Below are 24,250 nucleotides of genomic sequence, written 5' to 3' on the forward strand. Positions count from 1 at the left end.
CTTCTTTGCAATCCATTGATAACAATCTTTCGATAGGCTTTTTAGTAATTAATTTATTTCCCGGAAGCGTTAATGCGTCATCCAAGAAATGATTGCGAAAGTTTCAAAACGTGTGGCACATCAGCAGACACCCCCACACGTTCACTAGAGTCCTGGGTAAAACAGCATTAAGATGAATAATCTAAAGTTTTGTCCACACAGCACGAGATCTACAACCCAAGTCAGCTACAGCTGCAACAACATAATTTCCAATTTCTGCCAATGTTATTATTATATCTTTCAATAGTTCTCAGTCATTTGTGCATCAAAGTCAAAATATATTAACTGCTTCCAGCTTGCTAGAAGTCGTGAATCAAGTTGCACAGTCTATCCCCTTTTACTTTTTGACGAAAATGGAAGCTAAATTTTCCATCGCTCGATTACTTGTTTGCCGAGCCTGACACCTGCTTTCTCTATCCCGTTTAGCATACATCTGGATGAATCATTCGTGTTAGAAATCATTCTCTCCAGATTAACTTCAATTCTTGAAGCACAAGATATATAATTTATCGTTGAGCTATTTTCATGCCATGATGATGAAAGTTATAAAGTGGGAACAGCATGGGCTTTCAGCACCTTTTATTAGGAGTTGAACAAGGAATTCTGTCTTTAGATCCAGTACATAATCATCAGGTGTAAGATGAAGAGGTCATATCCTTGCATTTTCGATGCTGAAATTTTCTGCTCTTTCACAGCGAACAATCCATAATTTACGAAGTTCTGGATCACTTGGAAAACGATGGTATGTGATGTACTGACTTTTTGTTTTGCTTCTATAATTCTGACACAACACTACAGAACAATTTGCTATTTCCGACTAGGTATAATAGCAAATTAACAACACAAATCAAATCAAATTGTTGATACAACGAATGTAAACAAACAGCCAAGAACTAATGACTGTCATGCACATGATGTCATTTACACGCGGCATAGTTTTCTCCCTACAATACACATCGCTTTTGGATCCCCACTGTCGGCAAGCTTCTATACACAGGCTACTCAGGTAAAGTTCGGATCATGTCACTTATGTTACTCCACTGACTTCAATGCTATCTACATTGTTACTACCGGCTCCTAATTACTGATGTCTTCACGGAATGCTACTCCACTGCTGCTTATGATATGAACTCTCTTCAAAATACTATGAACTCTCAACCTCTTCTTATTCATTCGGGGAATGGTGAAGTCCCTGAACACTGGTAGTTCGGTCCGAGGTTCGAATCCCGCGAACGGGCTGGCTGCATGGGCGTTTTCGTGGTTTTCCCCATGTGTAACGTGTATACGAGCCAGTTTCCCTTAGAAAGTCCTCCACGAAGGCATCCCTCCCCTTAGGCAGATAGCCCTCGAGGCTTTGCCATAATCACACACACACACACACATCTTATTCATTCTTTTCATGTTATCATCAGATCGAAAATCGTACAACTACTATATTTGATTAGATCTGCTGCCTCGGAGTCCGGACATGAACAAAGATCCAGTCGAAAAATATCTAATTGAATACCAAATTCTGTTACTGAATATTAAATTAACGCATTTCAAAAGTGAAGAAATGTTTGGTATAGGAAATTGATAAAGGAGAAGAAAAATGCTATATAAATAATTTATTCTTTTTAAAATGGCAGAATTATGCTGATAGTTTAGCTGTGATTATTTCAAAACACATTTTGCATTTGAGCGTTTGCAGGTTTCCTTTACCTGCATGTACATTCTCATTTTGTATAGTCAGGTATATAAACTGCACCTGCATTTCTTGCTATGGTTAAGTAATGTTTAGTAACGGGAAATTACAGTACGTTTCAAGCAAATTATCGCTCTATCTAGACAAATACCAGAGACGTAAAAAGACTGTAAAAGCTCTCATTTTATTAAGAACTCAATATATTTGAAGAAAAGGCACTTCTGCTTACAAAACAGTGGCGTATCACAAAATAAAGAAATTTCAAATTGAAACTAAGCTAAATTTTAAGCTAACCCAAAGGCTACATAGAAAATGATTAGGGCGGAAAGCAGACAGGAAATGTAGAATTTAAACTAGTAACATGGCCTTCAGCGGGTAGAACACGCTGTCACTAAACAGTCTAAAGCATTCCTTTTATTTCTTTCTATACCATTAAATACGCATCAGCTAAAAGTTAAATTCTGTCGAAAAACGGAAAGGGAGAACACACAGGGAAATTATGTAACATAAAATAACTGGCTAATTAAAATAAAAAAAAAAAATTTTAACTTAGCCTTTGGAATCCTACATCAATAAAACTATGAGATGTAACCATATTTACATCCGTCATATTTAAACGGGTATCTTACATTTGCATGGTAAATTGATTCCTCTGCTTTGTTAAAAAAACATTAACTCTTGATTTATGATTGTTTTCCGTTCAGTTTTTTCTCCATAATCAGATAATTTTGATTTAAATACAGCAACTTCGATTCAAAATTATATTGCGTTACTCATGCCACCTCACCTGTAATAACGCCTTCCAGGAAAATCAAGTTTTTTTCAACGGCGATTATATCTTGACAATTGATACATATCCAGCTTTATTTATTTCACGCTGTTACACAAAACTATAACATATAAATGTGGCTATGAAAGCTTATCAACAAATAGAGTTATGACGTTTGTTCATCTTTCTCTATTTCATGCTCTAAAACAATTACTCAAAATTACGAAAAAGAAAATGTCATCAGCCAGTGAAGTAAGACCAGTTGTTACACTTTCGTTAAATGTTTAAAAAGTCATTATCTTTTTATTCTACTCCACAATTGCAATCTTTGCTTTGCTACATATCTTCATCTCATACAGTTATTAAGGTGTGTTGGAACTCCAAAATCTTCAAAAAATTGTGATTTCGGATTTTTGCATTTTCAATTTTATCTTTCTAAAATCACCATTCTTTAATCTCTATGAAAATTAGAGCTGTAAAAAATCGTTTTAATTTGTCATCTACTGCTTTGATCAATGAGGATTTTTACATAAAAACGCGTTTTTCTCCGAGCGTGATTTTTTATACTCGATGTATCTTTTCTCAGGAACTACTGCTCACAGGTATCTCAACTTTTTATGGCTTATTTATTAGATTCCCTAATATTTACTGAAATGAGCTTTTTGTAATTAATTTAGAAAGAAAAAATTCTAAATTTTTTTGTGTGAGAAAAGTGCTAAATTTTACTATGCCTAACAAAATATTCTGTAATTTATTCTAAAATTCAAAATGTTTCAAAAACTCATTTCAGTATAATCAGATAGGTATACTTTAATTACAGAAAAACTTTCAAGCTTGTATCTACAGCAGATTCTGAGAAAAGGTACATCGAAGATGACCAATTGTACATTGTCGATATAGGAGTTTCTGATACCCCTTAATATAAAATAGCAGCAACATAATTTAGACAAATTCAAAAACATTAAAATCCTCAACCTGGCTAGGCCGTATGCACAAATACAAGAACATTTCTAACGAAACGTTTAAATATTATCGTGTACGTGAATCATAAAATGTGGCCTAACAACGAAGAATGTTTTTTATTAGAAGAGAGCGATAGCGAAATGGAAAAATAGCGAGCTAGAAAGATAGAGAAACAGAAGCCGCATTTTAGAATTATGATCATCGTTTTCTTAGATGGCATTTTTGGAAGCTTTGAGATTTTCAGAGCCAAACAACGGTTGGAGGATTTTAGAGAATATTTAGTGCTTTAACTTTCATGCGGTTACCAAAATCAACATTTCAGTTCTATACTCATTAAAATCTTTTTCTTTACAGCCAAAGGGAAATATGCTTGAAGTTCTCTATGATTTTAATCTCTACTCTTACTACATTGTTCATCATTCAGTAGAGGAACAATGTCTGAGGATACCTTCTGGATGCCGGATAAGTTAATCGAGGGATTAGATAAAATTCTTCAGCTTGCTCTAAAACAGTGTCCTTATTGTAGAAGCTGATATTATACGCGGTAATAGAAATGATATCAATGGCATTAAACACGAAATTTCTGATCTTAAGGTCTCACTATTGGAACGAATGGATTGCCTGTGAAAATAAGATCTCGAACTCGAAAAGAATGGCTTCTTCGGTTCTTGAAAAAGGTCATGATGAGATAGTGATAAAGCCTACCTCTGATGGAGTTAATGTATTCGAAGAACTTAGCAGCATGATCAAGCCAGATGATATCAAGGTTAGCATTAAAAGGTTCATTAGAAGAGAAAATGGAGACTTTTTGTTGAAATTAAAGATGAAGTAGTTAGGCTTGAAACTGCCATTAAAAAAAAGGAAATTTGAGGAAGTATATCAAACCAAGGAGGCGTAGATTCATTATACCGAAAATTATTGTTTATGGTGTGGGGGAGACTTTTAAGAATGAAGAGCTTGTAGATGTCTTGAAACGTAACTGTGTATGTAATGCCGAATGTGCTAGACATTTGTTTGATATTCCTACGAAAGGACTGGGTAGGACACTCCATCATGTTTTTTCTGTTGATTCTGTTTATCAAAGGGAAATACTGAAAGAGCAACGTCTGGCAATTGGATGGCGTGCTTTCTCTGCGCGATTATTTTTGAGACCAAGACAGTGTACACAATGCTTGGCATACGGTCACTCTAAGAGATTTTTTAAAGTCCATTGTGCTGTATGTGCTGGAAATCATCTTGCAACTGTTTTAAAAATAAAGACAAACGTAGAAAATGTGTAAACTGTGTGGTTTCTAATCAGAAGTATGGTATAGAGCTGAAAAATGATCACAGTGCATTTGATAAGAACTGTTCCTCTTTACAGAGAGAAATTGAATTTATTAGAGGTCACATGGACTTTAATTTTAAAGAATGACCAGTATGATTTAATTTTTATGAATTTTAGCATGTATGTGCTCATTGGTTCTAGTATTTTATATAATTAGATTTTAGCAGCCGTGTTTTCATTTATGTGTATTTGTTCTATTTTCATATGATTTTACTGTATAAATTTATTTATATGATTATTTTAAGTATCAACCTAAACCACTGCGCCTTAGCTGCTGCCCAGCTCTTTGTTCTCCAAAATGTTATTGGTGTTAGTCCTGATCTGATCTTACTGCAGGAGGAGCCCTATTGGGTTAATGGAAAATTGGCATTTATTGAGAATGGTTGGAGAGTTGCAGCTGAAGTTGAAGGGCGAACTGCAATTCTTGTTTTAAACGAGGAAATTGATTTTACAGCGGATTATGAAATGGATGAAGTAACAGCTATTACTGTATTAATGGGAGACCAAGAATTGAGTTTCATATCAGCATACTTTTCTCCTGCAGAGGACATTGCTGTGAATCTTCATAAATTGGAAGAGGTTTTATCTATATATAAGAGGTTTTTAATTATGGGGGATTTTAATTCAAAGCATTTTAGTTGGGGGGCCAAATTGATCGATGCAAGAGGAACGTTGGTGTTTGATTTTATTATATCTAATAATTTAATTTTGTTTAATGACTCTAATTCTATTGCAACATTTAATTCTCCTGTCGGACAAGATTGGACAGATTTAGCTATAGGATCCAGCAATCTGGATAGTAACAAATGCAAACTTGAAATCAATACTGATGATTCACTGAGCGATCTTCGATATATTGTTATTCGATATTAAGTGTTGATATCACTAAAACATGTATGCTGAATGAATGTTTTGCACACACTTTTTAAATGTACACATAAATACAATTAAATCATTTGCAGTAAATCATTAATAGAAACTTTTATTCCTTGATGAAACAATTTATCTAACTTGTTAGGTTTTATGCATTTTTATCACGCATATATAGTTTCATGTCATTTTACATATCTCCTAATTAATATTTCTTTCTTTCACTTTCTCATTTCCTGAAAACTAGTGTTGCTGTTTAGTGTTTCTTATTAAGCTTTCATTAAAATATGTTCAGATTTTTTTTTCTCAGAATTTTACCTCATGTTATGTTACAAATAGGCATTATTTCAATATGTTTCGAAGATTCATATATTGAATTCAGATCCTCACTTTATTGTAACGTATACACATGGTGTCATAAACTATGTCTTCAAAGTTATCTCTACAACTATGATAGTGAAAAACTGCAGTTGCTTATCATACTGTCAAGCTTAATTTTCCATCTGTTAAACTATTAACATGATCCAAGCCAGTCTGGTATTTAACATACTGAGGTAACACAGTTTAATGCATATATAATTATTTTAGATTTGGATGTAATTTTGAATGTTTATGTCAGGATAGTACAGCTATTTTGTAATTGTAAGTATCTTCTTTTTTTAATTGCAATCTATTGGTGTGAGGAAAATATAAAATAAAATTATGTAAAGTGTCATGCACATATTTCACATAAACAGAATTACTTTTGCTTTGGATATATTGCTATATTTATGTCAGGACAATAGAGCTATTTTAGACTCATAAGTCACATTTTTTTAGTTGCAATCTACTGGTATGTGGGAAAAGTATAAATAAAAATTATGTAATGAATGAGTGGTCAACACTATAGATGACACAATGTTTTTAAATTTTGAGTTATCTATCATATATTAAAGGTTATAAATACTGCATGCATATTTTTTTATACAATAAAATTCTATTGTCTCATGAAATCTCTTAGATAACTGTAAATCAACAACATAAATTCTTTCATGCAGATGTAATTATTAATTCATTATGTCAACTTCATCTAAAAATATCATAATGATCATTCCCAAGTTTTTGAATGCTTTATATGCAGGCGAATGCCCACATCCAAAACGAACATTCATTGGTTTTCGATACTTTACTGGTGACCAGATAATGTTCCAATTTGTCTTCACTTACCTTTTCAAAAGACAGGCATCATTAGAAGTTGCTTTATATTTTCAAATAATCAAAAACAATATTCTTTTTCAGAATTTCAGTTATTAATGTAAATGTTAACACTATTACATTTTATAATTTCAGAAAATATAGACATACCAATGAAATGTTAAAACATTAACCCCTTCTTCTGACAAAAATTTTAAAAAATGCAAAAACAATTTTGTTTTATTACAAAGTAAATAAAAAAAACATCTCTTCATCTCAAGCTCCCGCTCTCCAAAATCTGAATAAAATCTCGTATGTTATTTCACCATTTCTGATATTTTATACGAAACATTCGGCAGTATATGAAGTTCAATTATAAATACTTAAGTTCTGGTAATGAAATTCTCTGTATATCATTATTGTTCAACGAAATTTCTCTTCAATACTTTACGTGTTTAAGAAACATTCTCTATTCGTAAAAAGCATATTTAACTTTACTATATTCTTTTAAAATACTTCATGAGTTTATGTCTGAAGAACTCCGTGTTCTATATTCCTCGATAGCTATAACTTTTAATGGTTTATTATTAATTTGGAATTGAATATGCATGTCATAATAAGAGCAAAGGAAAAAAGACGGAGCAGTGTAGATGCATGATTAGATCCATATTGAAGACGAATTTTGATTGCGTAGTATTTAAAGAACTTGGCAGTCGAAGCAGTTTTAAGTCCATTTTTATTTCCAATTGATATTTGTAGCCACAATCACTTGGCACTCTAGTCGTGCCTTTCCACAGAAGATTTACATTTTTGATATTGTTGGGATAGCAAGCAAGCCAGCGAAATTACATCTTAGCACAGTAGAGAGCAAAAGCTGAAGTGCGTAGTTATGAAAGATGGAAGCACGCGAAGAGAAAAGTTTTGGTTTACAATTCGGTGATTGTTCGTCAAGAGGCATCTGGTATTAACGGTTACGTAAGATCGCATGATTAATTTGAATGACGCAATGCAGATAAGTTATTACGATTTTAGAATAGACAGGAAGAATTAATGTTTATAGTTATATTATAATTCTAATTCATACATTTTTATCTTACATGCATACAAAGCTTATTTCGTTTTATCCAACAATGAATAAATTAACTTCTACAACATGTTTTCATCTGCAATTGTTCTGTCACGTGACCAAACAAGTTGTATTATTACGTATCAGTCATTCAGCATTTTCTCTTATATCTGATTTTACAAATTGCATTTTTGTCACTGTAATTTTACATTAATAAATGTATGCCGCTGGGAGTTTGTATTCTTTACAAACTCGTTATGTCATGTTTTATGCTTTCACAGTATCTCAACATAAAACTCATGATTGCTTTACCTTGCACTGCTCCGTCGTCTGCGGCGCGTCTTCTTGTTTGGCCTAATTCCTAGGCTTGCGGCATCTTGCTCGCCCCCCCTTCTGCCATCAACTCATTCCCACAACTTTACCACGTCAGACTTACTACTGTCATGTGCCTTCAGGCATCTCTTCAAGAGCTGGAAACAACGTGCTACCCCAGCAATAATTGTTCGGATCGGATTGCATTTTCTCCACAGGGGTACTGCGAGTACATGCTAGGAACATGCATATCAGATTATGCGTAACTACCCTTGCTTATCTATCATCTTTACCAGACTTCAAGAATTGATAAATACTAATGCTATCATTTCTCCTACCCAATTTGGATTCTAGCGAAAACATTCCACTACTCATGAAATTCTTCGCATTATCGAACACATCAGTATAAGTTTTAATAATAAAGAATGTGTTATTGGTTGCTTCCTCAACATTGAAAAAGGCCTCTGAAAAAGTATGGCATCCTGGAATTATCCACAAAATGATAAATTATAATTTTCTTACTTATGTCATGAAAATCATCAATAGTTCCGTCTAAAGTAGAAAATTCCCGAGTAAAATCAGGAACTATCTCTCCTTTTAAGTCAGTTCAAGCTGGTGTTCCACAAGACTTTGTTCTTTCAACCATTCTCTGTAATATTTTTATTAATGATATGTCTAATCCTCTTCGTACTCTTTCCCAAATCTGTAGATTACACAACTCTGTACGCAGGTCATGCAGGCCAGACACTGCTTTTCAAATTCTTGAGAATGCACATAATGAGGTTGATAACTGGTGCATTAAAATCAACCCTTCTGAATCTGTTGCAATTCTTTTCCACAACAACAAAACAAAACAAAACAAAACAAAAAGCTACAATTTACAAATTAAAATTATCAAAGTGCAGCTCAACAATTCAGTAAAATATCTCGGAGTATATCTGAACAATAAATTAAAATTCGAGGAGCATGTAAATAACATTTGAATCAAAGCACAGAAAGCTTTCACGGCAGTTTATCCCTTATTAAAAATAAACTCTTACCTAAGCATTGAAAATAAAAGTTATTTCTCTATGTACAATGGACCCTGTCATTCTATATGCAGCCCCAGAAAGGGTTGGGACTCCAAACCAAAACCAAAAGAAGTTACAATATAGTACGTTTCTTCACATCATCTCTGATGCCACATGGTTTTTACGAAACAGTATCATTCATGATGACCTTCCTTTTATTTACACAAAATAATTTCTATCTGTGCATACACTTTACGTTGTTACTATCAGTCAGAAGTCTTTAAATCATATTCTTAAAAAAAAAAAATAATAAAAAAAAAAAAAAAAAAAACTGGGGAATAGGGAAGAATATATAAGTAAATACAGTATACCTTTATATACCCTGGTAACTACCTAGGTCAACTGTGTTTCAATCTGGCCCTGCTCTTCACATAAAATAAAAAATCAAATGTGAGAAATGAGAGTTACTATTTGTTTAACAGGGCATATTTTATGCTCCTATTAGAAAAAAAAAGATACATGATTTCAAGTTATTTGTATTAAATATAAAAGAAAGAAATTTAAAGACCTTTAAAATGAAAAGACCTTTGTTTAATTCATATCAACAATTACTTCTATCCATCCAGTGGAGAGCTATGAAGATTTGATCAGAGGATTCAGGCATTATTCTATAAAGACAAAATGTCTTTTCTAATAATATATTTTACTTTTTACAGCAACAGAAAAATAAACCAATCAGCATGCAAGATTAGAAAACATTTTTAAATTAAAACAAATCTTAAAATATTAGAGATTATAAGTTTGATAATAATCATCAATGCCCAGTCTTAAAAATTCCAACTTACAAGTTAATTAATAAAACACTTATATTGATCATTCAATGCAAAATGCTTGCATAGAGCTCGATGAATTCTCCAAATAGCAAGTGTATAAACTGGATGCCCTCACGTTCCAAAAACACAGTCAATATTTTATATTTCAACACACTGATATTTACTAAGGTTACTTAATTTTTGTTGGTTTTGGTTGTGGATTTGAGATAAACAGGAATAAGTTTATCAAAAAAAATTCCAAAAAACAATTTTTTATGAAAATTTTTCTACCAAATCTTCAAATTCTAAGCAATGTGGTCCGAGTTTTGATTTGGGCAGTAAAGTTATTTTTTGAGGTTTGCATTATTAAGAGGTAACACTGTGATAAATCTGAACACTACTGGTTACATAAAATGAGTTTCTTTGGAATGCACTCTATTGCCTATTTGGGGATAAAAGAGTTTCTCTGCAATGCGTGTTGACTTGCATTTCGTCATTTATTTTCTAAAAGATTTTCTTTGAGTTAAAGAAAAAAAAAACACTTTTTTTTATATTAATTATTTATAACACTCATACAAAAAATGTATTACATAACTGTATTCTTAAAGAACAATACATATTTTTCCGATTTTAGCTTACGTCTGCTAAAATCAAACAACAGTTATAAAAGGAGGAGGAAACAAAATGAATATGTTTGCTTTTTCTGTCTGAAAGAAGAATGCTCAACTACACAGTACACTAATTTCAAATTTATATTTTATTGGGACTTACTTTCCTGAATACAGGAAAAAAAAGATAAATAGAAATAGAGGAAAAAAAAGTATTTATTTACACGTAACCATGCGAATCGCATATAAAATGTGAAACTCTTAATTTACTTCAAACATTTCTTTCCATTGAAAACATGTCGTCTTATTTTTTAAATGGTTTAAATATGGATTTGCGGCTCTCGAACATTCATGAAATCCACTATGAGGCTGCTGTCGTCATAAGGTTTGGCCACCCCAGGTATATATAGTAAGTTATTTGCACATGCAAGTATGTTAAAGGCACATATTGCTTTCGCACAGGTACAAAACAAAATGAGTGTGTTCGTGCCATTTATACTCAAAAGTCATATTAAATCTTTATCACACACGAACAAGTTGTATGTGATGAATTATTTGCATCATTAAAATAAAATTGTTTACACACACTGGAGGCAACTTACATGAATGCAATGTTTGTAAATCATCCGCACACACAAGTGCATTAAAGAGACAAATACTTATCCAGCAACAATGAGAAATGACATGAATATGATATTTGTAACTACATATTCACAGTTAAATGTGTGTTAGAAACACACATATTTTTACCCACACTGGTGAGAAATTATAAACATGTGCTAAATATAGCAGTTCATTTAAATTCAAAAGTCATTTAGAAATACATGTGCTTATTTACTCTCATGAAAAAGTTATATGCAATAAATCATTTTCATGCATGAGTGAATTAGCTAAGGAGTTTATTAAAAAATGCTGCTTTTGCAAGGAGATATCTCATATTTAATCTTCAAATGTTTCATGCTGCATGACTTCTGTTCTTGTGAAACTTTAGCTCAACCACGCTTTTATACTAATCACCATAATGCCATTTCTTGCAAACTGTAAACACAAATAAGAAAATATCTAGAATTACAAAATAAGCTTACTTTTAAGTTCTGAGATATTATTTGAATTTTCAAAACTGAACACAATGTAAAGTCAACAATTAAAGTCGAGAAATTATCCAAATTGGTGTACAGATATTTTTAATTCATTTTTTAAATCTGGAACACAACACAATATAAATCTGATTTAAACTTATCAAAAACACAAAACTGTAATTAAACTTTATTAAGGTTCACTAGAAAGTATGAAATTATGCATTGTATGGATATTTACCTAAATGATAAGTGGAATTTGGTTGGAAATTAAGAATATATATTTGTAAAGAGATAAAAAATAACTAGAACAAGAAAAAGAAGCTGAAAAGAAGTATTTAAAAAAAGACTGTGAATAACATTTTGAATAACTCTAGAGTTCCATTTAATTAAATGAAATTTTAAAAAAAAATTGTGTAAGTATTTTCATTTAAAATGAAATTACATTGAATTACCTAAACTAATATACCCCATCATATTATTTATTTAAATATGATTTATAATATAAAATGACATTTTCCTTATAATCAAATAATTATAAATACAGTACAAAGTGTTTAATCCGGGAGTTCATAATTCAGAATGATCTATAATCTGGACCTCAAAGCTACAAACTTTCTGCACATGCGTAACGTTTATGCATGCGCATAATACGTTTACACATGCACGTTTAATGTATAACAGACGGTATACGCTAGGCTAAAATTATCTATTTCTGTTAATGTTGCAGATTATGTTGTTCCTTAATCTTCTAATTGGATCAGCTTATTATTTTTTGCAGACTATTAGAGCAGTTTTATAAAAAGTAAGCTTGAACTTTCGATTATGTCAAAGAGTTTCCGATTCTGAAGCTGCCAAAGGATCTACAAAGCGAAAGCATGTTTCGATGTCCATCAAACAAAAAATGGAATTGCTGTAAAAAATGGATAAAGACATGAAGAAAGTAACAGAGAGGTTAGTGAAAACGAAAAAATTTCGACTGACAAGTTAGTCGGTATTCTCGGCACAGCAATTACAGAACTTGAGCAGCGGAACTTTGCAACTGAACAAGAAATTTTGTCTGTTTATAGAATTAAAGAGAAAGTATTAGCACATAAAACGAAGCAACTTAAACAACTTACATTGAAAGAAATGTTTAATAAAGTAAAGAAATAACTATTAAGCTTTTTTTTTTTTAAATTTTGATACCCTTTAGATCATAATTGTTTTTTATTTCATAAATTACGGTTTCACATTTTGGTACTTTTCTTTTTCGCTTGTACAAAACTCTCCAAGCAGACTTTGTTGCCGACATCATACAGTACACATAAAAAATGTTAACAAATGTTAATTCTAAGAATTTTTTTTGAAGGCATAAACATTTTAATATGGTTTAACATTTTGTAAAAATACATTAATTTAATAATTTACTATGCTTTCATGGTTCTACATACTGATTTGCCGGTTTAAATCGCATGACCCCAAGTGATCTCATCTCACGTAAACCCCGCTACAAAAATCTAATTCTCTCAGCAGTTATCTACATTAATTTCAACTTAAATCTTAATTTGGAATACAAGTTTAAATGCAAGAATTATTTCAATTTGTACGAATAGCTTACTCAGAAATTATGTAAACCGCAGTGCTTTACTTCGCTAGTGCATTCTCACTAGAATTTATGAATTTAACAATTGATTTTGCCTTCGGGTGAGCAGTGTGATTGCATTCTAATTGACTTAATTACCGTGAATGGTCTTAGGGCATAAAATTTAACTATCTTATAAAAATTCTACGTAATTGTATGCCAGTATTGAAAGAAATAATCAATCGGATAAGAAATGGCTGCAACTTGTTTTGAAAATGAGGCGTAAAAGGTTATCAGCGAAGATATTCCGTTTGGCATCAGTTGTACCATTATTGGCGACTTTATCTATTGCGTCGGCAAAACGGAAACATACCCCTATTTTTAATTGTATAATTTTTGCATGCCATCTTACCAGATTTAAATTGATGATCTATCACTGGAAAAACCTCTAGTCCAGAATCGCCGAAGTCCCAACGAGTCCGGATTACGGAATTTGTACTGTATAATAGTAAATAACTATCTAAGATTGATGTTTTAATTTAGATGAAAGGTTAATTTCATATAAACATGACTGAATGGAGGCATAAGAGTAATTAACTATTCCAGATCATTATTATAATTTATATAAAAATTGCTAAACATAACTGAATGGATGCCTGCATCATTATTTCGCTACCCAGTTATCGCTAAAGCATAATTTCATCTCTCTCCATGTAATAAGATTAGAACTATTTTTGCAACTTTCGGTACAGGTGTCTAATGAAGAGAAAGTAAAGAGAACATAAACATGGGTAAAAGTATATTTACGGGTAACCCCTTGACAAAACTGCAATTTTTGGCGGTACATGGAGACCAAGTTTGTGTGAATCTTTGACTTGTTATTTTGGCTTTATGTAGTGCCAAAAATTATTTTAGCACCAAAAATTGCTGCTACACAAAGACAAAATAACAAGTCGAAGAATTGCACGAACTCGGTATCCATGTACATATTAACCTATTTTCACTTAAAAAAATATCAGAGAATCTCAAACTTGGCATTGTGTACTCTCTTGGCTTGGCAATAAATGAAACAAAAACTTTATGATAATACATGGGGTACCCTTCAGTCTACACTAACCTAAACATGTTAAGAGACCAACTTTCAGACTCAAAAATAAAAAATTCAAATAATTTTGTTTTCAATGTCCTTCAAAAAATTCTCCAAAAATAAGATATTCATCAAAAATTTCTCACAAAATATGACCATTAAACGATAATGCCAACAAGACTTAAATCATTTTGTCACATATTTTAGAAATCATATGCCTTTAAATCCTGAGTATGTGAGTTAATCGAAAAGACACCCCTACAAACTCTGTGCGAGCAAACAGACGCAAGACTTGCGAATTTTGAAAAGAAAAGAAATCAGAAAAGTGTAAAGTGAATTTTACAGAGAAAACGGATACACATTTAAATATACAGAAACAATTACACAACATACAGTTCTCACAAAAAAATATTAAAGAAGAGAAATTAAACTAATCTTAAAATAATTTCAACAATACTTTTGCCTTTGCTCAGTACTTCCAAAACCTCCATACTTTCCGAAGCACCTAGCAAAAAAGCCACTGCCTATGACATTTATTAAATTGTTTATTTTTTTAATATGTGTGCTTTATAGCATTTATTATTTTATTTTATTTTTCAGAGACAAAATATTCATAAGTTCTTAAAATGGAAAACAATTTCATCTTATAATATGATAGCAGAAAATACAACTGAATTACTTTAGCTTTCTTTATCTATTACATGAAAAAAATATAAAAGCTTTCAAAATAAATACCTATAATGCTTCGATTTCTTACCTGCAGAGATATGATGCTACACAAATTTTTTCTTATTCACACTACACACCTGGTGTCACTGATCTTAATATGCCCAAGATTTGACTGAAAATGTCGGAGATTTCATTTCACTTTTCTAACAATGCAATGGAACACTGCACTAATTTTGTAAATTTTATACACTGACACATTTGATACTGGAGCCCAATAGCCATGGTCTTTAATACTTGTTCAGGATGGGTGGAAATATCTAATATAGTTTTAATGACAAGTACCAAGAATGGTATTACTATCTGTAATGGCATTGTTGTAATACGTAACTGTGTGAAATTCAGAAACAGTTTAAAGCAAAACACAAATAATTTACAGCATATATATTGGATGAAACATTTAGCCACCATTTAGAATTTCAGTTTTTGAAGTTCTTATCCAGACTTCTTTATGCAGCAGATATAAACATTGAACACTTATCATGTAAAAATATATTGAATATTTCATCTTGTGGAAACAAATAAATGGTTTGTAATTTATTTTCATCAAATGTGAATTTCTGTTTCTTCTACAGGTTCACTACTATGCTTTACACTATTCAGATTTGCCTATCTGATTTCTAAGAATTTTGCTATACGAATATTCTCTGTCAACCTGTGAAAAAATTCTAGACATGACCTCAAATGAGATTTTCTAGCTACAGAGACAAGTGCTTACTGCAAAAGCAAGGAAAAGTTGTTTCTAACATATGTTCAAAACACTGGAGGCTACTCTTCTGCGCAGATAACATATACATTTTTGTCATCGCACTAAATGGCTCGTTACACACGTAACATTTATCTCTTATGCTTATATCCATATTTAAATCCTCTTCGTGAAAACGAATGAACATTTATGCACTACATAAGACTTCTCGGTACAAGTGACAACAGCGGTAACCCCATTTGATTACATCATTCAGAAAGCATACAGGAGCTTTGCAGGAGGAAGTCACTAGCGCGGAACGTTCACGATCTGGGCACCACTTTTAGTTCTTTAAGGGAGGAATGTAACATTTACCCACTCTTATAAATTCATGGCATATCCTGGAGAATAAGCCTTTGACATACAATTGGGGGCATTTCTTTCCTTAAAAGTCTCGACCTCTGTGCAAAGCTTAAGTGCAAGGGAAAGACAGGCCTACATTCAGAAGTTAGAATTGATTTTTAAGGCATCTTTTACGATTAACGGTGCACTCTGGTTGAAATTATAATTTATCACGAAAACGGAGAAGTACCAGAGCCGGGCTCCAGTGCAATTTAAGCTCTAGGGCTCCTGGTTAAAAACCTATCCCAGCAGAACATTTTTATTTTTTTTTATTTTTCAAATGTTGACGAGCATTGTATGGGAAAGAGTAATTGCAAGTCTGATATAAAGGTGACCATGAGTCGATGTTGACGACAAGAGTTCTAAAAATAAGCACCGAGTAGGCAACAAATTCACTTTCAAGAGATAGCAGTAACTGAGTGTGTAGCTGGATGGAGAGCTTGGGGAAAAGTAGCAAACCTGGTGCCATTTATTGGCCATTTCAGGAGGTGTTGAAACTGAGGAGTTAGAGCAGTCATGTGCAAAGGAGGAAGAAGGTGGTAGATGGGCGAGAGATTCTCAGTGTGCAGAAGGGCTCTTTTCATTGCCATGCAATTTTGAAAGGGAAGCCGAAAGCAAGGGGAGGAGAGAGGGAGGAGTTAGTCTAAGACATGGGAGTTAATAGAAGTTTAATTAAAATGAAGAAGAGTTGCAATTAGGAGATATCATCTGAATTAGTTAATTGTTGGAATATTAAGTTAATTAGAATTTGAGTTATTAGCCTCTAACAGGATTAGGAAGATTATGTAGATTTTTTCAATAACAGTTTGAGTGTTTCTTAATTCGTTTAATTTTTGGTTGATGAGCATTGTTAGCTTAGATAATTGACTACTGAAAATTGTTTCAAGTTCTTTTATAGCATTAAAAAATTCTATGAAGGTTGACAGGGAGTTTTTGGAGGTTTTGACCGAGTTCAAGAGTGGGATAAAGTTGATTTGGAGTTTTTTCTATCTACTGTGGTTCAGAATTTTGATGTTTATTGAGTAGTACCTCATAGTAGGATTTTTTTTTTTTTGCTGATTTGCACTAATAGTTTTGGGTTTGGGGAATTTTAAGGAAGCACGATAAGACGCAGAGTGAGAATTACTACTGTTTACACAGATGGGATTTTCTAAGAAACCTGTTTTTGGGCATAGTGAAGTTTTGCGTTCTCCTGCGCACTTGACGCAACATGGGGCTAGGAAACAGTTTTTGGAAGAGTGATGCCATTTTTGGCACTGTGAAATGAGGTTTTTGTTTATGTACCTTTGAATTTCAACTATGAATAGTGAGAAATGTGTAATGTCATATAGAGAGTCAATTTTGGGTGTAGGAAGAAGTTGAACTTGACATAAAGGCATGGGTTGTTGTGTACATAAACATGTCATTTGTACTACTTTATGTACATTATAGCCTTGTTCAGTTAGAATGTCACTAATTTTTGTGGTGTCCATGTCAATAGGTAATCCTTGTATTACGACTTTAATTGTTTTTTTTTTTTTTTTGTGTAGTGCATTGATGAAGTAGTGTTTTTAAGATATGTAGTGAGAGTTCTGTGATCATCGAAGTGTTTGAAAATATTTAAAGAAATTCACCACTGAATGATTTTTAAGATAAGTAGTGAGAGTTTTGTGATCATCGGAAGTATTTGAAAAGATTTTAAGAAATTCACCGCTACTTTTGCTGTAAAATTTAGAAGAGAATTCAGGGGCAAGTTGCTTCAGATATAAGTTTTGTTTGATGTTGCTTGAGAGTTTTACCATAATAGGAGGTACAGAATTTTTTTTTTTTTTAGTGGAATAGTTTGATCCTCAGGAGCTTTAGGAAGAGTATTTTGAGTATTATCGTTATCCTGATGATATTTCATATTGTCCGCATTTAAGATATGAAATTTATTGCTAGTAGTTATGGGATTTTTTTTACGTGTTCTTTTTTTCCTATTTAGGCTACTCGAGTGGGTTTAATGAATCCATCATTTTGAGTTGAGTTATTATCAGAAAGATCAGAGTTATCTAATATTTTCCTTTTTAGATGTTCCAAGTTAACATTACTAGCCGATTTAGAGGAGGAGGGTTTAGTACACAGAGAAATAAAAATATCTCGCTTACCTATTAGGTAGTCCTTCTGCAGCGTGTCTTCTCGTAACATTTTTGCAAGTGCCTTGGTGTATTTATCCAGTTCAGTAACAGGTCTAGTAGTGTCAAGTTATTTTTTCGTATCCTTGATTGTGTTAATTTTCGATTCCAATACCTTGATTTCCAAATTTAGTTTTTCAATCAACAGAAGGTCCATATTCAGTAGCGGTCATTGTATCATCAGTGAAGTCATCCATAGGCACACTCCAGTCGGAAAAGCTTTTATCCAGAGGAAGAACATCATGGTTCGACTTAGGATCATGGCTCGCGATGAGAGCGGCGGAATGCTCTGGTGGACGGCGGAATGGTGAAGGATGGTGGAATGGTGAAGGACGGCGGAATGTGACCGGCGGAATGCTGCATGGGTGAAGTGACCTTCACCCATGCAGGCTGAAGGCAGATCTCCAGAAATTCTCATCCGATTCTCAGGGTTTTGTTTTAGATATAATCTAGAGAAAATTCAATTCATGGAGGTAGGAAAGGAAGGAGGGGCCATCCTGTGCTAGAAGTGAAGCACTGCTTTGAAGCTTGGGTCACCAGATGGGGTGTTCTTTGTTTACATTCAGAAGCTCGCTTGACACGGTTCTGATAGTATTTTGACAGACGAATGCCAAAATGTTTTAAATAAAACACATTTTTTTCACATCCAAATATTATTGCAACATATACCTTTTAAAATTTTTTAGAGGAGAGGCTTTACTGCTGCTCATTTTAAACTCATCGTTTTAATTTTATATATCTTATTTGTAATTAGGCACATATGTCAGATTAAGTTTTTATTAAATAGAGTAACGCATGCAAGGGCTATCTGCCTAAAGAGAGAGATGCCATCGCGGAGGAATTTTGAAGAAAAACTGACCTTTGAGTGGGTATTAAAAATAATGCATATAATTTTCATTTAAATTTATTCATATATATTTTTTATGTAAAACTTTCAGGTGTATGCTAAATTAGTGTAAATTACTTTACACGAAAAATATAGTGAATGCAGAGAAATTAAAGATTTGCAGGAAATGAAAAATAGGAAATATGTATGGGTATTTATGCATGTGCTTGCAAAAAGCATGTATCTACCTTTGACAAAATACATAAATATTCATTAAATTATTTATAAATGTATTTGAAATGGAGAATTTATTCACTTATAAACAACTGTAAAAGTACAGGGAAGAAATCTAATTATTAAATGTATCTAATTTATAATGATTATAAATGTTATCTGAATATATAATAACCTTAATATTGAATTGTAAACATAAATTGAAATCCTGTTGACAAATACGTTATAAAAGAAGAATTGTAAAGAAGCAAGAATTGTAAAGCAATCTGTTAAAAGGTATTGTAAAGCAAATGCTATGAGATGCGCACTTAAGAACATAATAAAGAGTTTTGGAGTATGTATTGTTGAAATGAAGGGTAAAAAAAATCTGATAAGTATAATTAAAAGAATTATACCCCTTACATTTTATAATAACTCAGTTACAAGTTTTAAATAATATTAAAAAAAAAAAAAAAAAAAAAAAAAAAAAAAAAAAAAAAACCTTATTTTATTCCCTTTCAGAAATGTTCAGAGAAAGTTAAGTACTATTTAAAGTATTTCCCTAATTCCTAATAATTCTCTAATTTAAAATGAATTGAATAGAGCATTAATTATAAATATTTTTTGATTTAAAAGATGCCTCAAAAGCCAAAAAATCATGTCATATTTAAGAAAGTATTTTAGGAAGAAGCTCTATAAATAGAAAAGAAATAATGCATAATTTTAATATTAATAATACAATAAACTTTGATCTTAATTTTTGTACCTTAACCGAATAAAATCGAATTACCTTAATTTTTTTTTTCTAATGTAATTAACGAAAACTTGTGAAAATATTTCATTCAAATTAAACCATTCTGAGAAAACTGTCCTGTGAAAAGTATAGCATTTAATTCCGTTCAGAATGAAATGTTGTTTAAAAATATGTTGTTTTCATATACTTAGGACTTGAAGTGTTGTAGAAAAAGAAAATATATACATTTATATGTATATTTACGACGTAATTACAAAATATTTACATTCGAACGCGTCAAATCCCATTGAACTCAATGGTAAATGACCCAATGTTTTGGTCACCACATAGGGATCGCCGGTGCTTCAGAGCAGGATACGGGAGAAACTTGCTTTGGGCTACTCCATCTTACTTCCTACCTCCATGCTACAAGGAGGGGGGAAGAAAATCTAACAAAGGACGTTTTCAGGACAATTTTAGTTCACTCTAAATGAAAAAAAAATTGTAAGCATGGTTAATTTTTACTGCAGTTTTCGACACGTAAATAGAATCGAATGCGAGCCGGCCGGCGAGTTAAATAAAAATGGGCAATTAAAAGCTACCATTCTGCTAAAGAAATGCACGAACTTTGATGCTAAGCTTCACCACGCCTGCCGAAATACCACATATATATTTAAGAATAATATTAAAACCTTAATGTATGATACAATACTTCAAGCATGCGTTTTAAATACATAGGTTTAAAAGGAACTTATTTAGGTTACCTCCTACACTACACTTTTTCGCTGGGTTATTTTATTGACAAAGTATGTAGGCAACGGCAAACTGCTGATGCCTTTAATATTTTGAATGTTCTTCCGAATTGCGTTCAAACATAATTTATTTAGTTGAACGCAATTCTTTGATTTTCTGGACATTGTTTTAGAAACTGAAGCATTGTTTACATTGCCATAGATAATGATGCAATCCTCCCAGCTGTGAGCGTGAAGGTTTGCACCACAATCTATTAGCAACTCTGCCAGATTTTGATTACCATTCCGACAGGCATAAAACAATGCGACAAATCCCCTGTGATCACGGATGTCGATGTAGTTATTTCCAATCAAGAGCATTTTGACCAAATTTTCTTGATTCGAAATTACCGCCATGTGAAGAGGGGATTGTCCATTTGAGTTGGTTACGTTCACATCCGCTCCTTTCTTCCTTAATAGTTCACATATATAAAAAAATAGAGGATTCTTTCGTATAGGAAGCACGTTCCACCGCCATCAACAGAGGGGTTGTTCCGCGACTTGAACACTGGTTCACCTAAAAAATAAAACCTGTTTTGGTATTAAATGCTAACTAAAATACTTTAACAAAAACAAAAGTAATAAAAGCGAAAAACTATGCGATGAATCATAAAGTTTCATATACTTCTCAACAAGTATGTTTGTTTTGAAGAAACGTTTTAAATCTAAAAAATCTTTACATAAATAAATACAGTACAAAGTTCGTAATCCGGACTCGTCGGGACTTCGGCGATTCCGGATTATAGATCATCAATTTAAGATAAGATGGCATGCAGAAATTATACGATTAAAAATATGAAATCGTAATGTATGAAATAAAAAACAATTATGATCTAAAGGATATCAAAATTTACAAAAAAAAAGCTTAATATTTGTTTACTTTATTAAACATATCTTTCAATGCAAGTTGTTTATGATGCTTCCACAAAAAATTCAAAAAGTTTCTTTTTCTTGTGTCATATATAGTGGACTTTACAATGCCATACCTTCTCGCATAATTTTGAGACGGATAAGCCTTTATCCATTTTTTGCAGCAATTCCACTTTTTGTTTAATGGACATCGAAACATGCTTTCGCTTTGTAGATCCTCTTGCAGCTCCAAAATTGGAAACTCTTTTTGACATAATCGAAAGTTCCGTCCATTATACATTAAACGCACATGCGTATAAAGTTTGTAGCTTTGAGGTCCGGATTACAGACTTTGTACTGTATCATCAAGTGTCGTTTGAAATAGTATTTCGTATAAGTTGTTATAGTTTATTAAATATTTCTATTCCATATGTACACAGGGGGTCTCAGTACCACGTTTCAGAACTTCTAGGAAAGGTAGAGCCAAAGAACGTCTATTCTTTGCCTCAACGACTCTGAATCATATACCAATGCAGGGTCTGAAATGCTTTTTTGAAGCTGTAGATGGTGTTCCGCGAAAGTTTTGCAGAAGTTCTTGCAGGGAATCGTCATTTCGCACCAGGACAGAGAGTTAGTAGAATGAATAATTATACAAGCGGGAAGTTAGCCAATATGCATCTGGTATATGAGCTACGAACTGTAGTGGGCCAGCCACACAGCGCTTGTACGCGGAACGACAGGCTATGAGGTGTACACCTAGCCATAATTTGTTTGCAAGGCTGCACAGGAGGTTAGCTGAAACAGGTTCCTTTCAAAGAGCTGTCATGAATCGGGCACGATCAGCATAGACTCCAGACATCAAACAGAATGCCCTAAATCAGGTACAGGGAACTCCACGTTTAAGTACGCAAAGTGTAGTGCACGCATGGAGGTAGGAAAGGTTTCTTCCTCCATTGAGTTCACTACACCTTACTTCCTACCTCCATAAGTGCACGCAGTCGGAGTTTTCCATTCCAGTATCCGGAGGCTTCTCAGCAAAAACAAAATGCATCCCTATCACATGCAACTTATCCAAGCACATCGCCAATTGGGCGATTATGCAGCTCATATTCCTTAAAATATTCATAGGAAAGAAAACTATCATTCTTTTGAAATTATATTTTTAAGGCAGGCAGAAACAGCCTTTTTTTGAAACTCAACAGCAAATGGTATTGAAGAGGTAAATGAATGTATATATATATATATATTTTTTTTTTACATTCCAAGCAGATATAAATATTGTAATGGAAATGAATGAGCTACTTAGAGCAAATAATAAATGATTACATTTTGGTAGAACAACTTATGGAAGTGAAGCTAGCCAAAATGAAATTTAAAAAAAGGTAAAAAAGGTTTGCTGAAAAACGTTGCATACCTCAAGGAAGATTTGGATGGTTTATTTTAGTTAATGCAAAGCAGACTAGAACTATCCGCAAGGGAGGAATTTTTCAGGAAAGCTGTCTCAGATTTCCATTAGGTTTTTGAGGTAGATTTACGTGAGATCCTCTTTTTGCAGAAGAAAATGTGTTCGGAAATTGATACATGTTTTTGTAGAAAATTCGCACTACCTTTGCAGCTTGTTAAAGAGCGAACCTTTCCGATTTCTAGGAAACGTATAAAATTTTTAAGTTATATTCTTTATCAGTATAGGATGAAATTTTTCCTGTTTTTAATTATTATGCGTAATTACAAAATGAAAGCTTGATTTCAGAACTAGAAATTTTCTGAAACTGCAGTGAATATTAAATATTTATCAAGCATCATCTGTTACAGTTTATGTAGTTGGCCACGAGAAGGCGCAGCGTTTTTTACTTTAAGCTTGTTATATTTTTCTTACCGCATTGCAGATTTTTGAGATAGATGTAGTGGCAACCCGAAAAACATGTTGAACGTTCTAATGTAAGCATACAATTGTTGTACATAGCTGTAAATAAAGCTTCTGTGTGATAAAAATGAAAAGGAATTCCAAGCATTCCTGTGGATATTTATCAAGAAAGGTAAGCAAAAATTCACTTATCGATGTTGTTAAATGTAAATAATAAGAATACAAAAAAAGATCAAAAGTTGCAACATAATAATTTATTCATCTGAGTCTGTTAAATAGTTCATAAATTACAAGATAAAGTTTCTATGGAGAAATTAATAACTGAAACCTAAGTATGAACTTCTGTTACTATATCAATATATATAAGGTATTTTCTCTCTAATTTCTGTGTGCCTTGTTGGTGTAACAGTAACAAACTTCACAAGTATTCGAGAAGTCCAGATTCGTGTCCCGGCGAAGGCGTTGCTCATTTTTCATGTCTCCAGCATCGAAGAAACTCTAATGACTCTACAAGTGGCGCCTGAACTAAAAGGTGGTAGACAATAATTCATCACAACCAGAATTTGAAGACTGGGTTCCCTAATCCTCACTCACCCTTTAAAAGGGGAAGTATATAAGGTATTTTCTCCCTTCTTCCAGCATGCCTTC

At 32.6% G+C, this 24,250-nt stretch overlaps 1 protein-coding gene across 2 annotated transcripts in view; it reads right to left on the bottom strand.

Moving 5' to 3' along the window:
• Positions 1 to 10,763: 10,763 nt before the first annotated feature.
• Positions 10,764 to 24,250, bottom strand: part of LOC146994118 (uncharacterized) — a 67,177-nt gene continuing 53,690 nt past the window's right edge. For both annotated transcript variants that reach the window (XM_085826860.1, XM_085826859.1), the window contains 2 exons: positions 18,300 to 21,406; positions 10,764 to 11,671 (listed from right to left, as the gene is read on the bottom strand). In XM_085826860.1, coding sequence (XP_085682986.1) covers positions 21,311 to 21,406 — 96 coding nt within the window. In that variant the 3' untranslated portion in view covers positions 10,764 to 11,671; positions 18,300 to 21,310. The remainder of the gene's footprint in view (positions 11,672 to 18,299; positions 21,407 to 24,250) is intronic.

This window comes from Stegodyphus dumicola, chromosome 11 (assembly GCF_044657685.1).
Source record: "Stegodyphus dumicola isolate Sdum_Otavi_A_Nest chromosome 11, ASM4465768v1".
Classification (NCBI taxonomy): domain Eukaryota; kingdom Metazoa; phylum Arthropoda; class Arachnida; order Araneae; family Eresidae; genus Stegodyphus; species Stegodyphus dumicola.